Source organism: Oryzias latipes, chromosome 5 (genome assembly GCF_053564925.1).
Source record: "Oryzias latipes strain Hd-rR chromosome 5, Olatipes_Hd-rR_3.1".
In the NCBI taxonomy this organism is placed as follows: Eukaryota; Metazoa; Chordata; class Actinopteri; order Beloniformes; family Adrianichthyidae; genus Oryzias; species Oryzias latipes.
In genome coordinates this window covers 30507501-30526400 of record NC_136241.1, presented here as the reverse complement: position 1 = coordinate 30526400, position 18900 = coordinate 30507501, and the positions used below count along the sequence as shown (strand labels likewise).

Here is an 18900-nt window from a genome sequence, read left to right as displayed (position 1 = left end):
GAACAAAGAATGAGCGGCAGCGGAAAAAAAAACACAGATATCAAGGTTTTATCAGAACTCCAGGAGAGATTAGAGGAAAGAGAGAGCAGCAGTTTATTACTGTTTAGGTCAGCATTTTATGCTGATAATGTACATTTATCTTGTTGTGTTTTGTGCAGGAAATGGTCAAACCGGTCCCAAAAAAGCAGCAGAAACAATTTGCTTTTGAGATGATTCTAATGCAAATCATACTTTAAATGTGTTTGCTGCCTACAAATACTTCCTTATTTAACATATTTAGTCATTTTTATGCAGATTATTAAATTAGGAAGTTGATGTGTTGTGTTAATTGGGGGAGCCGGTTTAGCTCGTGCTGGTTTGCAGCACCTTCTGTCCGTGTAACCCAGGTTCAACTCCAGGCTGCTCCCTGTTCCCTTCCCTACCTCCGCGCTGGTCCCAAGCCCAGTTGCTTTGAGAAGGTTGCATCAGGAAGGGCATCCAGCATAAAACATTGCCAAGTTTACCATGCGACTTGTTCACTGTGGCAACCCCTGATGGGAAAAAGCCAAAAGAGAAACAACAACAGCATGTGTTGTGTTAATTCTTATCTGTTGTATATATAACCAACATTTTTATCTCCAACCGGTGTGTAGAAGTGTTGTATTTACAGATTTATTATAATCTAAGAGATCATTTGGTTTCCAAAAATGCAATAAAGAAAAAAATAATTTTCAGCTGCAGGAGGTCAGCTATGGCTGATTTGGAGTTAGAAACCTGGTTTATTGTATTTATATGAAAATTATGTCTCCATTTTTGAGAGTAAAGCATTTAAGAAAATGGTGTCTGTTAATATTTTTACTTTCTGGAGTTTAACCGATGGTGTAATAGGCTTTGGCATAATGTTTGTGGCATGTGATTGTTGTGTGTGACCGAATAAACAAGAAAAACCTGCACAATGTCACGGTCTATATTAACAATATTATGATGTTTGAAAATGCATATGAATATTTATTGAAAATATATTTTTGTATAGGCTTTTCACACCTAAAACAACAAACACATACAAACTATTTACATATTTGTGGATGGAACATTTTGATTAACAACTTAATGAAACTTGCTTTAAAAACATTAAATGTGGGTAAACATAATTATTGACAGCATAAATGGTATTGTTGCTCCTGTTGGAAAATCTTTTCATTTTTATACATGTGAAGCAAAATCACAGGAGGTAGTTTTTAAACCTGTTTGTAACGCTGCTGGGTTCATTACAGGGCATAGTTTCCATGTGTTGCACACAGAACGTTTTTTGTAATGTCAACAGCGCCGTCGTGTGGTTACAGGTCTTGCTTCAGAGATGGTTTGCGTACTCCTCTCTGCCGTCTGCACAGTCGATGGTCTTGGCCCGCTGTGCTTGCACAGCAGCGTACAGATCAGACACGGTGGAGACAGCGTCTGTGTTCTCCTCGTTGTCTTCTCTCTCTGACTCTGTCGGCTCCTCTAAATGCGCCTCCTGGGAGAACTGCAGCTGAGGAGAGATGCACTCCGCCTTCTGCCGGGGAGCTTTGAGGGTCAGGTTGGCATAGCAGTCTTGATTTCTGGACTAAAAGTTAAAGGGCAGACACACGATACAACTTGTTTGATGAATTTTTTACTTTTCAACCGTTTTATCGAATAATAAAAAAGGATAAAAACTCCACCTGAGGGTCGGATGTCACTCTCTGCAGATTTCCCAACGATGCAGGGCTGATTGAGGAGCAGCAAAGCTCACTTTCTGTGTACACAGCTACACCTATAAGCAACAACATGCTGTAGACTCACAAAAGTGCACAAATGCAAACACACATGAAACTAACTTGTCTGCACGTAGTTTAGGTTTCCATAAATGGGATTATCCTCCATTTGGCATGAAGTCCGACCTGATCTTGACCCAAACTGATGAAAACTGGTGAGAAATTATAAGAAAACACATAAGAAAGGTCAAATAAATGAATAAAAAAAAGCCTGAAATTGAAATTTGTTTGTATGCAAGCAGTGCAGGTGACGCACCTTTTTCTAACTTTTGCACATGTCTCTTTTCCTGTTACAACAAAAATAACAAATCTATCATTAGATCCAAGAAAAGGTTGTTTTTTCTGCTGTTTGAAAGTAAATAGTTGGCTTACCTGAACTGAATTTCATGATGCAGCAAATGAAATTCAGAATTATCGAGAGGAACAGCACGGCACAGAGAAGCCAGAAAACCACAGAAGCAGCATATGGAGAACAGACAAAGTTCAACACTGAAAAAAGAGGCAGATGCACAGTCTCAATTAATCAATTTAATTATTAAATCTTTGTAAAATACACAAAAAAAAGAAACAAAATGGAACGTTAATGAACAAAAATCCAACCCTATCATGGAATCACATCACAGAAGTCCTCACAAAAGCCAATTTCAATAGAAATGTTAAATAAAACTACAGATTCTGTTTGTTGTAGAAGTCACACGGTGATGAGAAATCAGAGCAGTGAAGACAAAAGCAGCATCTACGGCCTTCCGCACCTCAGTTGTGTCACATGTACGCTCAGCCATCATCACAAGTGGATGTGGTTTCAGCGAGACGTGGATGGATGCTCGAGTGCTCTGTACAGCAGCTTTTTGCTGCAGGAATCCAAACTTAGCAAGGCATGCTTGATTCATTTCCTTCCTCCAGCATGTTTTTTACTCAAGCTATGTGTGCTACTAAAAAATTAGGGCAGCACTTTCAAAGAGGTCAAACATATGTGTGTGTGTGTTTTTTTCTAACTGCACTGCAGAATCACATGAAGGACATTCTAATCAAATCCATTTTTTGTTTAAGAACATCAATTTTCTGGCACACAAATCCAGGTTTGATTCACAACTGCCTCCTTTGATTCAACAGAAAGTTAGAATCAATCCTAAACAAGTTTAAAGTGTCAAAAGAGGAACATTAAATAGGATTGGAATAAAACACAATATTTTTACACACAGTTAATAAACTTTTTGAAAGGAATATTTGTTTTTGAAAATCTACAATGACAATAATTTTAAAAAAATACTTGCAATCTTTTAGAAAGTATCTCTCTGTTGTATGGAAAACCCCCTGAAAAAACGAGTGGTTCTCCCACTGAATGTTTGCTCAGCGGCACTACTCTCAGCATAAACTGTTGCTAAATTGAGTGTTGAGCAGTTGAGCAAACAGCCGTCTGATTCCCAGACGTCAGCTTGAACACCAACTCTGCTGCTAAAATATAACTGTTTTAAAAACACAAGTCAGTCCGATATTCAAGAAAGCAAATGTCACTTTGAAAGGGCATCAACTCTTCACCCTCACAGCAATAAAATGATGCCTGCTTCAGCCAAGACCTACCTGTGTTATTGCAAAAGTTCTCCATAGCATTAAGTTCGACAAGAAAAGTCCTGGTGTTATGGAAAATATCTGCTCAGCCTCGTGTTCAGAGCAGAGCCGGATTCTGTCTCTGCCGTTCTGTGTACGTTTTTTTTTCTTTCTTGTCTCTGTTGGAGGAAGTGCTCTTTGCAGAAAGCCACAGCCTTTTTTTAAATGACAGAAACATTAAGGTAAGAAGAAGTTAAAAGACCAAAAATAAATAAAAGATAAATAAAACATTTTTTTGTTGAGAATATTAAGACAGTTCGGCTTTGTACAGCCCCTGTAATAAAGCTTTTTGTCCTTTATGATATTACGACTTTTTCTTAGCCTTTTATAATACATGAACAAAACTGAAAGCACAGAGATTCACTCAAACTAAAAAATCTGTTTAAAAAAAGGCATTTCTTTATGTAGAAAATGTTTCAATAATTTTTAAATATTGCAATTTAGAAACTTATAGTAAAAGAATTGTGTTGTTAAATGTTTAAATGGGAACTGCCATTCAGAAAAAATGTGTGTCTTATACCAGGGCTCAGCTTTCTGCAACAGCACACGCATGACAACAAGAGAAAGTCATCTATAAAGGACAATTAAGCTGTTAAGTAAACACATTTGACAAGGAATCAGAACATTTTGTTACTAAACAGACACTAATTTTGATTTTAAAACATTGTATTTGACTGTGTTCTATACTGTATCTGTAAATGTGTTTTTTTATATACTGTAATTTATTGATGTTCTTATCTTCTTACCTCTTAAAATTTGTTTTAATTCTTCAATAGCATCAACCTGCGGGGGGACTGAAGATGGAAACCAGTCTATGGCTAAAATCTGACAAATATACATTTGTTTTTAATGTTCATTCATTTGAAAAGTCCATTCCTAATGAAATGAGGGTTTAAATGTACAAACAGAGTTAAGTATTAAGAGAAAAACTATTAACTAAGGCAACATTAGATCTTTTTGGGCTGCTCCTTGCCTCAACCTTTCTTAAATGTTTCTATACAGCAGATAAAGTCCATAGATTATTTCAAATCCACTAAAATTAACAGAACTCGCGCCCTCAACTGTCCCCCCAACTCCATCTGGATAAAGCTCGTCTGCTGGACTTTAAACATGTAGTTGTAGAGTTAGATAAGTTAGTTCTTCTTCATGTGTTCTGGTAAATCGCCTGTCCATCCTGGGGGAGGATCCCTCCTTCATGTGGGCACCCCTGAGGTTTCTTCGTTTTTTTAGGAATCCGGTTTTTTAGGAGTTTATCCTTACCGCGAAGGAGGGTCTAAGGGCAGGGATGTCCAGTTTGGCTTGGTCAGTTTGTTAGTTCAATTTAGTATTTTTCCTATTGAATTCTATGTATTCATGATCCTTCTGATTTTATGTTTTACTTTTACAATTACCGAGACGAAGTCCATCGAGATGATGATGATGTTGTGAATTTGGGCTATACAAATAAATTGAATTGAATTGAATAAACATTTTTTGTCTGTGGAAAGGTGGTAAAAACAAAATTCTACGCTTGATCAGCATTGGGAAGCTGCAGTGAAAGTCCCACGAATAAAACAGAGGAGTCCTTGGCATTAGTGTCCGGAAATCTATTGCCATTTACTCTGCATTTCTTTAAAATATGTTTTATTTATGCAAAAATGGCACATATCTTTCCATTTCACACATTTTCCATTGTAAACATGCTGCACGCACAAGGTTGAAGAAAGCATTAAATATGTTCATTTTTTAGCAGACGGCTCCTTTCATCTTAAATGTATTGGACTGAGATTTTGTTGAAAGTCAAATGTCAACCATTTACTAGCCTATCATGTTAAATAATCCAGGCCGAATAAGAATTTTTCTATATAATATTTCACCATGGCTATTATCTGCAACCTTTTAGAATTTTATCAAATGTTAGACACAAAAAAAACATTAAGCAGACTTTATTTAATCAACAAACATCTTTTTTGTTATCATCCAATGTTTAGTGGATTCAACGAAAATTATGGAAGCTTGAAATTTGGGGTATTTATTGATCATTATTTATTATAACAATCATTTAGTTTGTAATTTAACAAACAGAGGTGTCAGTTAGCTCACCCTGAAAAAAACCATCAGGCAGTTGATGGGCTGCACCGGCTACCACGGCACAACAAAGGAGTTAGGAGCAGATAGGCTGTTCAGTGTGATTCATTTTTCATGCAAACCTCATACTGACCTCCCATTCTCTTCCAATAAATGGACGGTCCTCAAAAATGTGGAATAATTTAAAAGAAAAATGACAGGGAATTTAAAAAAATTCATTTGTTTGTTATAAAAAAGCATGAGTTTAAGAAAAAGTCATCTATGAACACAAATTTGTCATGCAGAGTTCACACATCTGTGCTTAGGTGTTGGCAGCAATCCAGACAAACTTCAAAAACAAGTTTATAAGTACAGTTTCTGACTCATATTTATGTGGTTTCTGCTTGGTAGAATCAACCTGATCCTTCAGATGGCTTTGAAAAATGTCTTTTATTTTTACCCTGAAGGTGTCTTTAGCAAAAGGAAGTGAGGTTAGGTGTACTACAAGTATACTTTGTCTATACTAAAAAAAAAAAAAAGATTGGATTCACAAGAAAAGGTTTTAAAAAATCAAATTTACTTGTATTTTACTTCACTTATATTCACGAAAAGTAAAAATGCAGAAAGAACTTCCACTTTGAGTTTGACAATAAGTTACCAATAAGTTTTTTTTTTCTTGACTTCTTTTTTTCTGATTGTTGTTATGTTTTAAAAAAAAAAGGGAAATGGTGGGGTACATGTGCTCACGTTTGATTCGCAGTAAGATTGTGGATGTAATATCATTGGGAAATGTCTCAAAGTTGGACTATTAATTAAAATAGGAGGTAATAAACAAAGGATAATTAATTACTGCTTATTACAGCTAATTAATTCCTGATGAACGCTTTGGGCGGGTTTTTAATTTTCTTTTTTTTTTCTCTTGAGGGACCTGGCGGTTTTTAGATGACTTTAATTAGGCTGGAAAAAAAGTAATTATGGTATATTCATGAAAATGTAACACATTTCTTGCGTTTCTAAAAACTATTGTTTTCAGAAAAAGCTGAATACGAAAAACAAATGAGGAAACGTTACTGACTCTTTGTGGCCTAATATCCGAGCCTCTATATTGTCGGTGAATGTAACTGGCCCCTCCCAGAGGCGGGGCCAACCCTTCAGATCACTCCTCTCTGCGCCGCCTCTGCCTTCTCTGCTCCTGAACGCTGATGTGTTACTAACGAACCCTTAAAGTTTGCAAAAATGTTCTCTTTCGGACCCAAACTGTTGCTGGTTTTCCTGCTGGCCTTCCCCTGTGGCCTCATATCTGTCGGTGAGTTTTGCCCTCGTGCTCCTCGGGACTTGTAGTTCCCTTGTCGTCACAGTAGCTTGCAAACTTCAGTCCACATTTATTGACGTGGCATAAAAGTCAGATACAGAGATCAGCCTTTACAAACACATCAGCTGATTACTAAAACTCATTCACACCAGAAATGGTTTGAGTTGGTGTGTAGAAAAGACAAAAATACATATATATACATTTACATATATATACAAGAAAGGATTTCTTTATGGCAGTTAAAGCAAAACGTGTGGATTCTGTCCACATATGTGCCTCCTTAATTTTAGGGGGATAAATGGGACACGTCACCTTGAAAAAATGGGAACCAGTTGGAATTTTCTGTGAACTATTTTGGTTTTTAAAAGCTAATTTCTGTTAGATTTAACATTTTAGATTGAATCTCTAATAATGGAAACAACAAGCTCTAATTTCATTAATAAATCCCAAGTAAACAAAATGTTTATTAGAATGAAAATGATTATATTAAAAAATATATATTTTATTTATTAACAGTATATAGTTGTCTTAATCTGCAAGAACTTTTCAGGATTTCTTTAAAAATATTTAAAATAACGATTTTCTTTTTTTTTTTAAACGTCTTTTATTTTGAAAATAAAGGTTGCTTTCAAATTAAAACAAACAGTAGTAATCAGGTCCTTTTTGATTTTTTATTTATTGTTATTTATTGTTAAATTATTTTTAAAAATAGTTAAAAACCACCTTCATGACGGTGGCCTACTGCCTTTTTGGCTTCTGCACATACAGATATTTTTAAGCACAAAAGAAAATAATTATCTGTTTATTTAGAAGTTATTCATTTTTGAGCAAAAGAAGAAAACTGGTTGGCAGCTTGGTCATGTGTTTCTGGAACCACGATCTCAGAGAATAAAGAACATTAATGCAGCAACCATAAGCACTTGTCCTCCTATTTCACACGGCCTATTGGTGTGTTTGTGTTTTTCCAGGCTGCGTCCAAGCCGAATCCGACTTCTCTGAGGAAGTTACTGATGATGCAGATGCTCTTGTAGATGAGGAAGAGGAAGAGGAGGATGAAGAGATGCTTGTTGAAGAGGATCAGCTACAAAACGCGGTTTGTCCGATTATGAGCCAGGAGAGTGAAGACCACATCGAGTTTTGTTTAACGGCATTTTGTTCGTCATCATCAGGAAGGAGATGAAGACGACTCTGAAGCCGCTGAGAAACTTGTGACTTCTCACCCTGATGCCGACACTACCATCATCTTCACCACCGGAGAAGGTCGGTCTTAAGTTCTTTCAAACTTCCATTCAAATCGTCTTTCAACAACGAAGAGAAAAAACAAATCACGGATCTATTTGTCTGCGAGTTCATGCATCAGAATGGAGCGGAGCAGGGAGCTTGTGGCTTGCCGTAGTGGTTTCTACATCACAGCTACAAGCTTTTGGAAGAAAAACTCAGAAATGCAACTTTAAGATTAATTTCTTTATATATATATATAATGAGAAAAATGCCACAAGAACATGTCAAAAACACCATTTCCCTTGGAGTGGGTCTTTAACAGGCTTTGTGAAACTTTTTTTCTGCTTCCAATTTTTATTATTTTGCTGATTGATTTGTATTCCTAATCCATTTAGAGTTTCTTGCCAACGAAATAGTGAAGTTCCTGGTTGGTTTCACAAACAAAGGAAGTCAAACATTCACTGTCCAGTCGCTGGAGGCCTCCTTCCGATACCCTCAGGACTTCCAGTTCTTCATCCAGAACGTAAGTTTCATCTGAGCTGACGTCCATCAGACTTCATTCAATTTAAGGGAAACTTCTGTTTTGCAGACACTAACTTCCTTTCACATGTTCTTAACTGATGTGTTTTAAATAGACTTGTTTTTTTGTTTATGTTTATGTTTATGCGTTTGCAGTTCACAGCTCTGCCCCTGAACACTGTAGTCCAGCCGCAGGCTCAGGCCTCCTTTGAGTACTCCTTCATCCCGGCACAGCCCATGGCCGGACGCCCTTTTGGTCTGGTCATCCTCCTCAGCTACCTCGGCTCTGAGGTACAGACAGGACTTTTTTAAGTTCCAGACTCTTTCTTTGATGATTTTTACTTTACTGTAACTTTTGCAGAATCCCTTTGCCGCTCATCAAAATAAAACGCAGATCGTATCACCAATTTATGATCTAAAATTTATAAGAAAATGGCTTTTAAAGCAGTTTCAGAGAATTTTTTTAATTTCATAGAATAGAAAAATATTGCTTCTTCTTAGATCAGGAGTCTGCAACTTTACAGAATTGAAGAACCATTCGGGTCAGTTTCTTACTGACCAAAACCCAGCAGAGGCATGTCTCACTTAAGATGCTGGTTAGATTCTGATATATTTATGTTACTGTTACAATTATGAGAAATACAAATAAATAAACATAAACGGAACATATTTTGAAATAGGAAATCCTTCATAACTTATGAAAGAGGTTCAAATGTCTTCCTTTCAAAATAAGACTCCTTATACCACATAGGATCCTCTCAAGGCAACAATTGTAGTAGTAGGTATTGTTATGTCAGCATTCATTTGCAGAAAACATTTAATTTTAACTTATCTGCCAGAAATGCATTCATCCAAATAATTGAAATTAAATCAGAGTTAATTAAGTGACTCGTACCTTAGTTTTTAAACCATATGGCACACGTAAAATCCTTGAATTTTGTTCAGTAACAGACAGTCCGCCTTATAATCCGGTACGCCTTAAGTATGAATTCTGGTTGTGCTTTCCGTGCTACATGGCGGTCCAAAATCTGTCCAAATGTACAGCTTTGTTAGGCCAAGAAGCCACAGAGCATTAAAGCTACTGAAGTCAAGAGCAGTAATGCGTACTGTGCTTGTAAACTAGTGGAATAAAGTTGGACTTGTCTGTTTTGCTTTGCTTCATTAGCCGAAAAATACTATAATACTTAAGACTTAAAGCATTTTATTATTTTATTATTTTTCAACCGGCGAGCCACAAAGCCAAGGTCAAAGGGCAAAATGTGGCTCAGAAGTCGCCTGGGTTTGGAATCTCCAACATCACCACTAGGTGTCTCTCATACAATAGTAATTTCAGTTTAGACCTCCTACCTTCATTCGTTTTGTGTGATTTTTTTTTTTTGTGTTATTTTTTTTCTAGAACACAAAGAGTTGTTTTTTCACTTTACTAAACACAATTTAATAATTTCTTAAGCTCATTTAAGATGACAGTTTTGTGTTTTTGTGTTCAGATCTCAGGTTAGTTGCTCCATACAGACACTGAGAACGTCATGATTCTTTAATATGGAAGTTTTTCGGGAGCATAATTAAAAATAAAAGTCAAAACCAGAAATGCTTTTTCGTTTTCAAAATGAAGCTGCATTTGTTGACTCAAAATTAAAAAGAAAAAGCAATATGCCAAATCGCTTTTTCATTTTCTTCTTCAACATCACTTATTCTGTCACTTAATTAAAATGATAAAGAAAATGGTATTTGACATTTCATTTTCAAAAAGTTCTCTAGTAAATGTGTATCAAAATTCAATTAGAAATATCTAATTTGATCATTAAAATGGATTAACAGAAATGCTTTTTCATTTTCACAATGTAACTGCATCAAATGACTCAAAAATAAAATTAAATGTCACTCCTTTAAAATGCTTTTTCATTTTCTTCTTTAACATCGCTTATTCTGTGACATAATTAAAGTGAAAATGCAAAGAGGGGATTGCATTTGCGTTTTCACATCCACCCCATAGCATAAGTCAATACCAGTGGGCAATGAAATGATGAAAAAGCATTTTAAAGGAGTGACATTTAATTTATTTTTGAGTCATTTGATGCAGTTACATTGTGAAAATGAAAAAGCATTTCTTTATTTTGTCGTCTGTCGTATTTTGACTAAAACGGCATCATTGTAATTTAAAGACCACTGGGAACATTTTTACAATAAATCAAAAGATGATTGGAGTGGGAATTTAACACTTAATTCTTGAATTTGTTAAGTATTTTTAACTCGTAAATAAAAAAAATATTTTTATTTGCATTTGTATGTCAATTAAAGCCATGGTGTGTAATATTTAGTAAATACTTTTTTCCTCCTTTAGGGCGGAGTGTATCAGACGGCCATTTACAACCAGACCGTCACCATCACTGAGCGAGAAGAGGGCCTCGACGGAGAAACGTAAGTCGGCATTTAGCTATGTCGGATGTTTAAATATTCAAAGGAAATAAAGGTGCCGTTTTTTTTTGAACAGCGCATATGGAAAAAATACTTCATGGAAGATAACGCACATAGCTGATAACATAAGGAGGATGTAAAAATTGTCATCTTAAGTGTAAATCAGATCTAAATCAAACCTTCCTTGTATCGTTTTTACTGTCACCTTAAAATAAAACACCAAACTGACTTTGGTGCATAGACTCCTTTTATGTAAAAGAATATAAAATTTGTCTCAAAGATATTTGTTTGCTGCACGTCAATTCATTGATACGTTTTAGAGGATCTTTTTAGATTAGCCTTCATACTAAAACTTTTGTATTTCCAGGAGGCATTTTCTCAGTTTTTTGCTGTGTTTTCAGAATGTTCATGTATGTGTTCCTGTTCGGACTGGTGGCTCTAATGCTCTTTGGGATGTACCAGGTTCTGGAGTCCAGGACGGTACGCGTTTGATTTGCAGCTGAGCTGTTCTGATGAACCACCTCTTGGTTTAGAAAAATCCATGAACCTTCCGTTGTCACGTGTGTTGCAGAGAAAAAGGCTCCCTGTTAAAATAGAGAAAGGCACTGCTGGCCTCAATGATGTGGACATCAGCTGGATTCCCACGGAGACGCTCAACGCCATGAGTATGTTCAGTTCTGCATCTGTGAGGGGAGACTATTGTTCCACTTCACAAACAATCTGAAGTGTTTGTTCTCCTGTCTTGCAGACAAAGCTTCTCCTAAAACGTCTCCAAAGAAACGAGCCAAACGGGCAGCTGGAGCTGATCAGTAACTGTTGATCGTTTTCTGTCCATCATGTCACTCATTAGACACTCGAATGGTCCTCTCTGATTTGCTTTTTACAAAGTTGCCGGTTGTTTTTATGATTCAAATATTGGTCAGAGTGAGGATTTGTGGATGTCTGTTGAAAGTTCTGCCTCTAAGTGTGAAGAGCATCTCTGTGCTATCTTTAAACCACTTAAACACAGGACTTGAGTCTAAACCTTTTTATTTTGAATTGGGGTCAGAACTAGTTTGAACAGTATTATAGCAGTCATAAAAGTCTGAATTAAACACTACTTTCACATAAATAATCAGGAAAACGGATTATGTGACTTTAGTCTCCTTTCTCCGTCACTTGGATGCCGTCATCAGGCTGCTTTGTTTTTGTGAAGTTCTACCAGAACATGATATGAAAATAAACCACAGGCCTTCTGTTGTATGGGGTGTTTCCAAAGGAGCTTTTTATTTTTATTTTGTAATAATACAGATGGCTGAAACAAAATAAAAATATACAAAAGTCAAATGCTTTAAGAAATGTTTTTTATTTAGTAAATGCTATCCACACACACAAAGTTTGCTGTTAAGTATAGAGAAAGATTTACGATTTCTCTGAGGTTTTCTGCTACACCTGTTCCATTCTTTCTTATTTTTATTTTAAAAGAACTTTTTGTCGTGAGTTTAACTGTTTTCCCTGTTTTAGTTCAGTAAGAGGGTAATCGCACTACTGTATCACCAAAAAATACTATGTGAACTGGGAGTTTGATGACAAGTTTTTATCGCCACACAAATAATACTTCCCTAATGTATTATCTCCATTAATTGTGACTGTTTATTCACTTGGTTAGTGTATATAAAAAGACAGTCTTTATGCAATTTAACACTTTTCCTTGTAAATTTGTCCTTCTTTCACATTTCTGTTGCTACATAATGACATGATGAAGCTCTTAAGACAGCCTCTAAATCAGGATGACCCAAATATGTTAAATGTTCCAAAAAGATGTACGTAACTGTGTTTAAGAAATTTAAGCAGAGAAAAAATAAGATTATTTCACTGAATTCTTTTTTTTTTTTTTTTTCCCCCAAAAGTAGGAAGTGTCAATGAAGTCTCTAATTCATCTACTGGTGAAGAATTTCAAAGAAAGAAGACTTTTAGTCCAGATACAAATTCAGATAGGAAAAAACAAAATGGGGAAAAAAAGTACTAATTTTAATTTGCTATTAAGCATTGTATATATATATATTTTTTTGCATTTTCAATGATGCATTTATTTATTTTTTGTGTGTGTTTTATTCTGCCGGTCAGATCACAACTGTAGACTCATTTGTCTAAGTGTTGTGTTTTTGGTCCTTGCAGGACTGTAATGCATTTATTATAGCTCAGTATTTCGTTTGTAACAGAAAACATTTGAAATAACACATTTATTGAGTATTTTTAGTTTATTGCTGAGCTATTGTGCGAAATTAACCTAATTTAGCGGAAACTTTCAACAACAACAAAAAGTAAATAAAATCATTACAATAAACCTGGAATGTATTAACAGAGAAAAAAATCTAGTATGACCACATTTCAAAGGCTATTTTGATCATAAAAAGCTGTGCAGATTAAAGAATGCTTTTAGATACACACATATATATATATATATATAGAACAATCAATAATTCAACAATGGATGAGGCTGTGAAATGATAGAGTTGAGAAGTACAGAAACAAAAAAAAACATTCAAGTGATTTTCATTTAAAATGACAAATAAATCGTATTTTTTTTGCTTACAATTGTATAAACTGTTTTTTTGGAGTGATTTGGGAGAAGAGTCCTCCTCCTGGTCCTCCTGATCCTCCTCTTCCTCAGAGGGCGTGTCGCGCCGCTCCGGGAGCTGTCCGGTGCTGAAAGTGGGGGCTGGGGGGGATGAGCTCAGCGCTCCGGGGGCAGGTAACGTCAGCAGCAGCCGGAACGGGGAGCTTCCGCTCCACACCTACCGACGGCTGGAGATGGGCGGCTGATCGGCTCGGTGGAGCGTCTCTCACGGCGTCACATCGCCGGGATGAAATGGGAATGTTCACGTCCATGAAGATCGCAGGGCTTCTGGCTTTCGCTGTCGGTAAGCTGGATCCGGATCCGGCGCGGTCTGCGTCGCTGGGCCGGTCGGTTGGAGAAAGTGATCCGTTTGTTGATGCTTCAACTGTCATCTTTATTTGTCTGTGTCGGTGTTACGTGATGCTTATGTGAGAGCTGTTCAATGGCCAGCTGGCTGTAGTGGAAACAATGACGGTTCTGGCTCCCTCTCTGTCTGTGTTTGTGTGAGAGAGTGTGACATTTCATCATGAAACATTTCTAAGTATAGATACTTCCAGTCTGCTGCACAAATACTCACATGAATAAAGTAGAAGCGGTTGAAAACAGAATGTTTATTTATCTATTTAATCCATTCTGATGCAAAAATAAAATGCAAATTGTGTGCATGTCTTGCAGAGAAAAACTGTCCTCTGTGAATAAACAGATTGTTTCTAAATTCAAAAGTGTTTAATAGAAATATGCCCATCCTCTGTTTCTTTGTTGCAGCGCTCCTCTTCCTCACAGTACCAGCGGATTCTGCAGATGTGAAGTGTGAGAATATCTACAAAGATTTTTCTGATTGTGTCCTGGAGTTGGGAGACAGCATGGACAACTACCAGGAGAACGTGACCAGTGAGAGGGGCGTGGCTGCCGTGTGCAGGTATTGTGAGGAATAAGCAGCACTGATCTGTGCATTTTTGACATGATAGACCTGTCATATTTCATGTCAAACTGTTTAGGGGTGTTGGTGAAGGTAAACTGTGCACAGAGGGTCAATGCACCAGCACAGGGACTACAAAGCAAACTGTGGGGAAATTAGGATTACAAGGCAACAAAATGTGCATATTTTTGGACAAAAAGAGGATCTAAAGAGTACAGGCAAACTCCACACAGACAAGATCTGCAAACTGACAGCACTTTTACCCCAAATCATCGCACACATATTAAAGAATTATTATTTTTGTTAGATTGAATCAAGCAAGGGAGCTGCTTTCAATGCAATTAAAATGAAATACAAAGGAAGACTATGTTCCAAAAATTAAAAAGAGCAGATGCTGTGATCCTGGGCTGGATAAATTAATGTTTCGGAGACACTGAGACATTGTGTTGAATAATTAATAACTTCACTGCAGCCATAATAAAATTCAGTTTGTTTCCTTTTGGTTCTGCATCCAATCCAGCCCTGCAAAAGTCTGCTAAAGACAAAGATTTGCATTTGAACTTGCTGATGAAAACTGTGTTGTAATATCATCTGTGAAATTGTTTCACTCTCTGAAGCAGTTGCCATGGTAATTAAACCTCACTCTGACTGAACAGAACTTGAAGGCTCGTTTGGTCCGTCTGAGAAATGGACTGCTGGCGAATGAATTAATCCACAATAGCAAGCGCGTGTGAGCATGCTGGGTGAACTCATTTCCGACGCCACATTAATCTGACGGTTCTCTGCTTGCCGCAGCCACTGGGAAGCTTTCCACACGTGTGCCCTTACCGCGCTGTCCGACTGTCAGGAGGAAGTCAGCTCCATCTGGGAGACTCTGAGGCAGGACTCCAGGAAGATCCGCTTCCAGGGAAGTCTGTTTGACCTTTGCAGCCCCAGCTCCTCGTCCAACACACGTTGGTGTCTGACTGCCCTCATCATCCCACTGATGCTGGCCATGACTGGGCCCAACTGAAGCCTTGTATAAATAGTACGGGATAAGAGCTGTTCTGATGACGAGAATAAGTTGTATCCTCAAATTTAAGCCAAGGAGACAAATACCTAAAAGAGTTGTCAAAAAGCCACAAATGTCTCTGGAAAGACAATCAGTTTTTGTTTTAATGAATCATTTATTTCAAGAGTCCTTGTTTTCTTTTCCTTGTGTCTCGTGAAGTTGTGGAGGAGACTCCACTGGATAAGTTGAAGCAGATCAAAGTCCCTCAGGCTTTTTTAGACGGTGTGTGATCATAGCACAGCAACTCATTCTGCATTTACGTGCCAGCGGCTCACAGGGAGGCAATCAGAACTGTAAAGCTGTATTATACATATATGCTCATGTTGTTTCTCCACTACATATTATTGCATTGTTTAAAAGTGTTTAGAACTATCCTGATTGTTAAAGGCATAATTTGACATTTTGTGTAAATGATGCTACTTTCAGTTCAAAAGACTTTAACCTTAGAATGGCAGTTGGCTTTTTCCACTTTTTACCATTTCTCAGTATTTGGAAACTATCTATAGTACTTTTAGTGCCATATTTTGGACAAGTTCCACAGCCAAAACATTAAAAGGAAGCCATTAAATGACAACTGTATTATTTGATTAGGTGTTTTGAAAATGCATAACTTTTGAGATTCTGTATATTTTTTTGGAGTCAAGACAAGGTTCAACATCCCCTTAATGCTAATGTTATTCTATCCATTGGACTCAAGCTTGGTACAAATAAGACCAGTTGTTGTAAAGATCGTCTCCAGGCAGGCAGAGAGACAGTGGGGCAGATTTTCTGTATTGTAGTGAAACAAAACAACATACATCTGACTTAACCAAGCGTTACCCGAACGGGAAAAAAAACTATTACTTGATCAAAACAAGAAAATATGAAAGCCAAAACAGAATAAAATTTTAAAGATTTTAAAAAAGAATGTGAAAATGTTGAACGTTGAATGATTTAAATGTCCAACATGCTTCGTTCCATGAGAGCTAAAGTGCAACGGGGTGCATTTGAGTTTGTGCACATGGAAGAAAGCAAACTTTGTGAGGATGTTCAGTTGTCCAAATGAGGATTAGAACGACATTTTATCTACAAAAGTAACAACACATTTGCCTTTTTACCCTCACTAACCACAAGGTTACAAACTGGATATGTGATGAACTGCATATGTGACACCAAAACATGTTTAAATGTGCTGTGTGTGCCCAATTTGACCTTCTTTAACCCTTGTGCTATCCTATGCCGCCACCAGTGTGTGAATGTGTGACAGGGTGAATGGGTCTGTGACTGTAAAGGGCTTTGGGCCTGGTAGGTAGAAACACCATTTATGACCCCACCCTTACATTGACGTGTTCTCCCTACCATGACAAAGGTGGATAAAGGTGGAAAGATTTCATGTAATCCATGGACACCAGTGAAGATCACAAATCACTGAAGAAAAAAGGTTTAGTGCGCTGTCTAGTGGGTCTGGATGACCCAACTCCCAACATTAAACTGCCTAGGATAGCACAAGGGTTACAATAGAAATTCTTGTCAAATGACAATCATGCATTTTTTTCGTTTTCTTTAAAGCCCCTTTTGCCTTATTGAGGTGCTAATGTAAGGCTTCACCAAAAAACAGTCATCAAACCGCTCCGTCACTCCCGACCCCCGGAGGAGTTCGCTCAAAGCTCTGAAGATTTCTCACCTCTGGATGTGCGTTAAAAGACTATCCTAGGTGTGAATTCTGAACATTGTTTCACAGATTTCTGTAGAGCAGGGCGTCAAAACGTTCCCTGCCAGACGGATCATGAAGACTTGTCGAATAATTTTCAGGGTGTAAAAAAAAGAAAATAATGCATTTTTGATAGATTTTTAAAGACGGTTGCCTTCTGTTCCATCCCCCCCCAAAAACACACTTATTTTAAAGGGAGTAACCATAAAAGCAGTTCAGTGAAATAATTGTTACACCATAGAATACCTGGCATGGCATTTTTTCATTCAAAAATTAATAATTTTAGAATTTCTTTCAACGTTTTTTCTTTATGTTTCATGACTTTTCCAATTACTAAACACAAATCCTCTAAACATACATTCGCAATGTGTAGAATTTGATCCTGAATATTTACTGTGATGTCTTTTTTCTCGCACATGCATGATCATTACGTTTGTGAACTGAAATAAGGACAGTGTTAGAACCCTTTGGGAATCAAATGGGCTTTGTTTGTTTTCTTTTGGATAAATGCATGATCTGACTCCTCAGCGTAACGGCATCCTTCAATCCTCTGAACGCATGTTTTACTCTGGTTGTTTCTATTTTCTCATTTCTTTTTCATTTCCATCGCGTTTTTGACGGTGAGAACACCAAAACTGTTGAAATATCTCCAAAGCATGAGCAATATGTAAAGTTACCTTTTTTGTCATGGAACTTGGTGTCTCTGTATGCTGTTAAAGAAAAGCATGAAAATGATTGTGACCCCTGAAAGTTTAGACATCGGAACAACTCCTGAATGTAAAAGTTCAGAATCAATTCGCTTTTTATTTTTGACATGTATACCAAGCAATGTGAAGCAATACATGGAAACACTCTTTAAGTAATAATAAAGAACAAAGATCAGAAATGTGTCGGGTTTACTTTTAAGAAAATTGGTTCTTTTTTGTATTTAAAAGGGTCTAAAATCCCAAAGCTGGATTGTGGGAAGTCACTGATGTAGGTTCTATGTCCATCTACTGTTTTGTCTTCGTTTTCAGCCTTTCCTGAAGCAGTTTCCTTAATGAGGATCTCTCCACTCTCCAGTGCTCGCCCATCTGCTTGATTCCACCTGGATGCTTCATGCATGAGAGAAAATGTCAGACTATGACTTTGGGCTGAAAACCTTCCGACAAGTAAAGACATGGGCATGGCAACAAAAAAACGTTTCACTTTTAAACATAATTAATTTACTCATCTTGAACAATCATCAGTCCAAAGAGGAATACATTAACCTGAATATTTGATTTCACTCGTCGATCATAAATAGAACTACTTAAAAAGGTTTTTTAAGGTTTAACTTAGAAGTAGGAAATGCTTTTGTTGGTAAATGATGGTGCTGAAATGTTGTTCCAGTTGCTCATGGATCCAGTTCCTTTAGAGCTTCTGCCTCTTTGAACTTTGGAAATGCAGCTGGACTTGCATTGATCTCTAGAAAACATTGGAATACAGTTTTACAAATTCTGGACGTCTTTACTGCCTCCTGATCTCTTTTTTTTTTTAACTTGTCCTGTCCAACAGCTGGGCAAACAGATGAGAGCTGAAGGCCTTTTGTGTTGGACATATTTTACTTTAACAACAGGGGTTATGAATCTTCTGACAAACCAGAGGTATGTCTGAATAAACCCCTTTTGTAATCGAGGCCGAACTTTATTAATTTTAATCATATTTGAAAATCTTTTGTGTTGGACAAGACAGAAAAGGAAAGGAGGGAAGATGAGAGAGGGATGTTA

General features: G+C 37.0%; 3 protein-coding genes across 3 annotated transcripts; 2 read left to right on the top strand and 1 right to left on the bottom strand.

The window, feature by feature from the left end:
* Positions 1-958: 958 nt before the first annotated feature.
* LOC101155763 (uncharacterized) lies at positions 959-3488 on the bottom strand. Its single transcript, XM_004069138.5, has 6 exons — positions 3354-3488; positions 2145-2261; positions 2029-2059; positions 1836-1924; positions 1680-1771; positions 959-1582 (listed from the first exon to the last, which is right to left on the bottom strand). The coding sequence occupies exons 1-6, from the start codon at positions 3376-3378 to the stop codon at positions 1331-1333; spliced, it is 606 nt and encodes a 201-aa protein (XP_004069186.1). The 5' UTR covers positions 3379-3488; the 3' UTR covers positions 959-1330.
* A 3063-nt stretch (positions 3489-6551) lies between these two features.
* LOC101155508 (translocon-associated protein subunit alpha) lies at positions 6552-12219 on the top strand. The gene is made up of 9 exons (XM_004069137.4): positions 6552-6732; positions 7707-7831; positions 7908-7998; positions 8355-8482; positions 8635-8769; positions 10820-10896; positions 11295-11373; positions 11465-11558; positions 11642-12219. The coding sequence occupies exons 1-9, from the start codon at positions 6663-6665 to the stop codon at positions 11704-11706; spliced, it is 864 nt and encodes a 287-aa protein (XP_004069185.1). The 5' UTR covers positions 6552-6662; the 3' UTR covers positions 11707-12219.
* Positions 12220-13431: 1212 nt separating this feature from the next.
* Positions 13432-18038, top strand: LOC101155269 (neuritin). The gene is made up of 3 exons (XM_004069136.4): positions 13432-13796; positions 14258-14411; positions 15207-18038. Exons 1-3 carry the CDS (start codon positions 13604-13606, stop codon positions 15421-15423), a joined length of 564 nt encoding a protein of 187 aa, XP_004069184.1. The 5' UTR covers positions 13432-13603; the 3' UTR covers positions 15424-18038.
* The last annotated feature ends 862 nt before the right edge of the window (positions 18039-18900 follow it).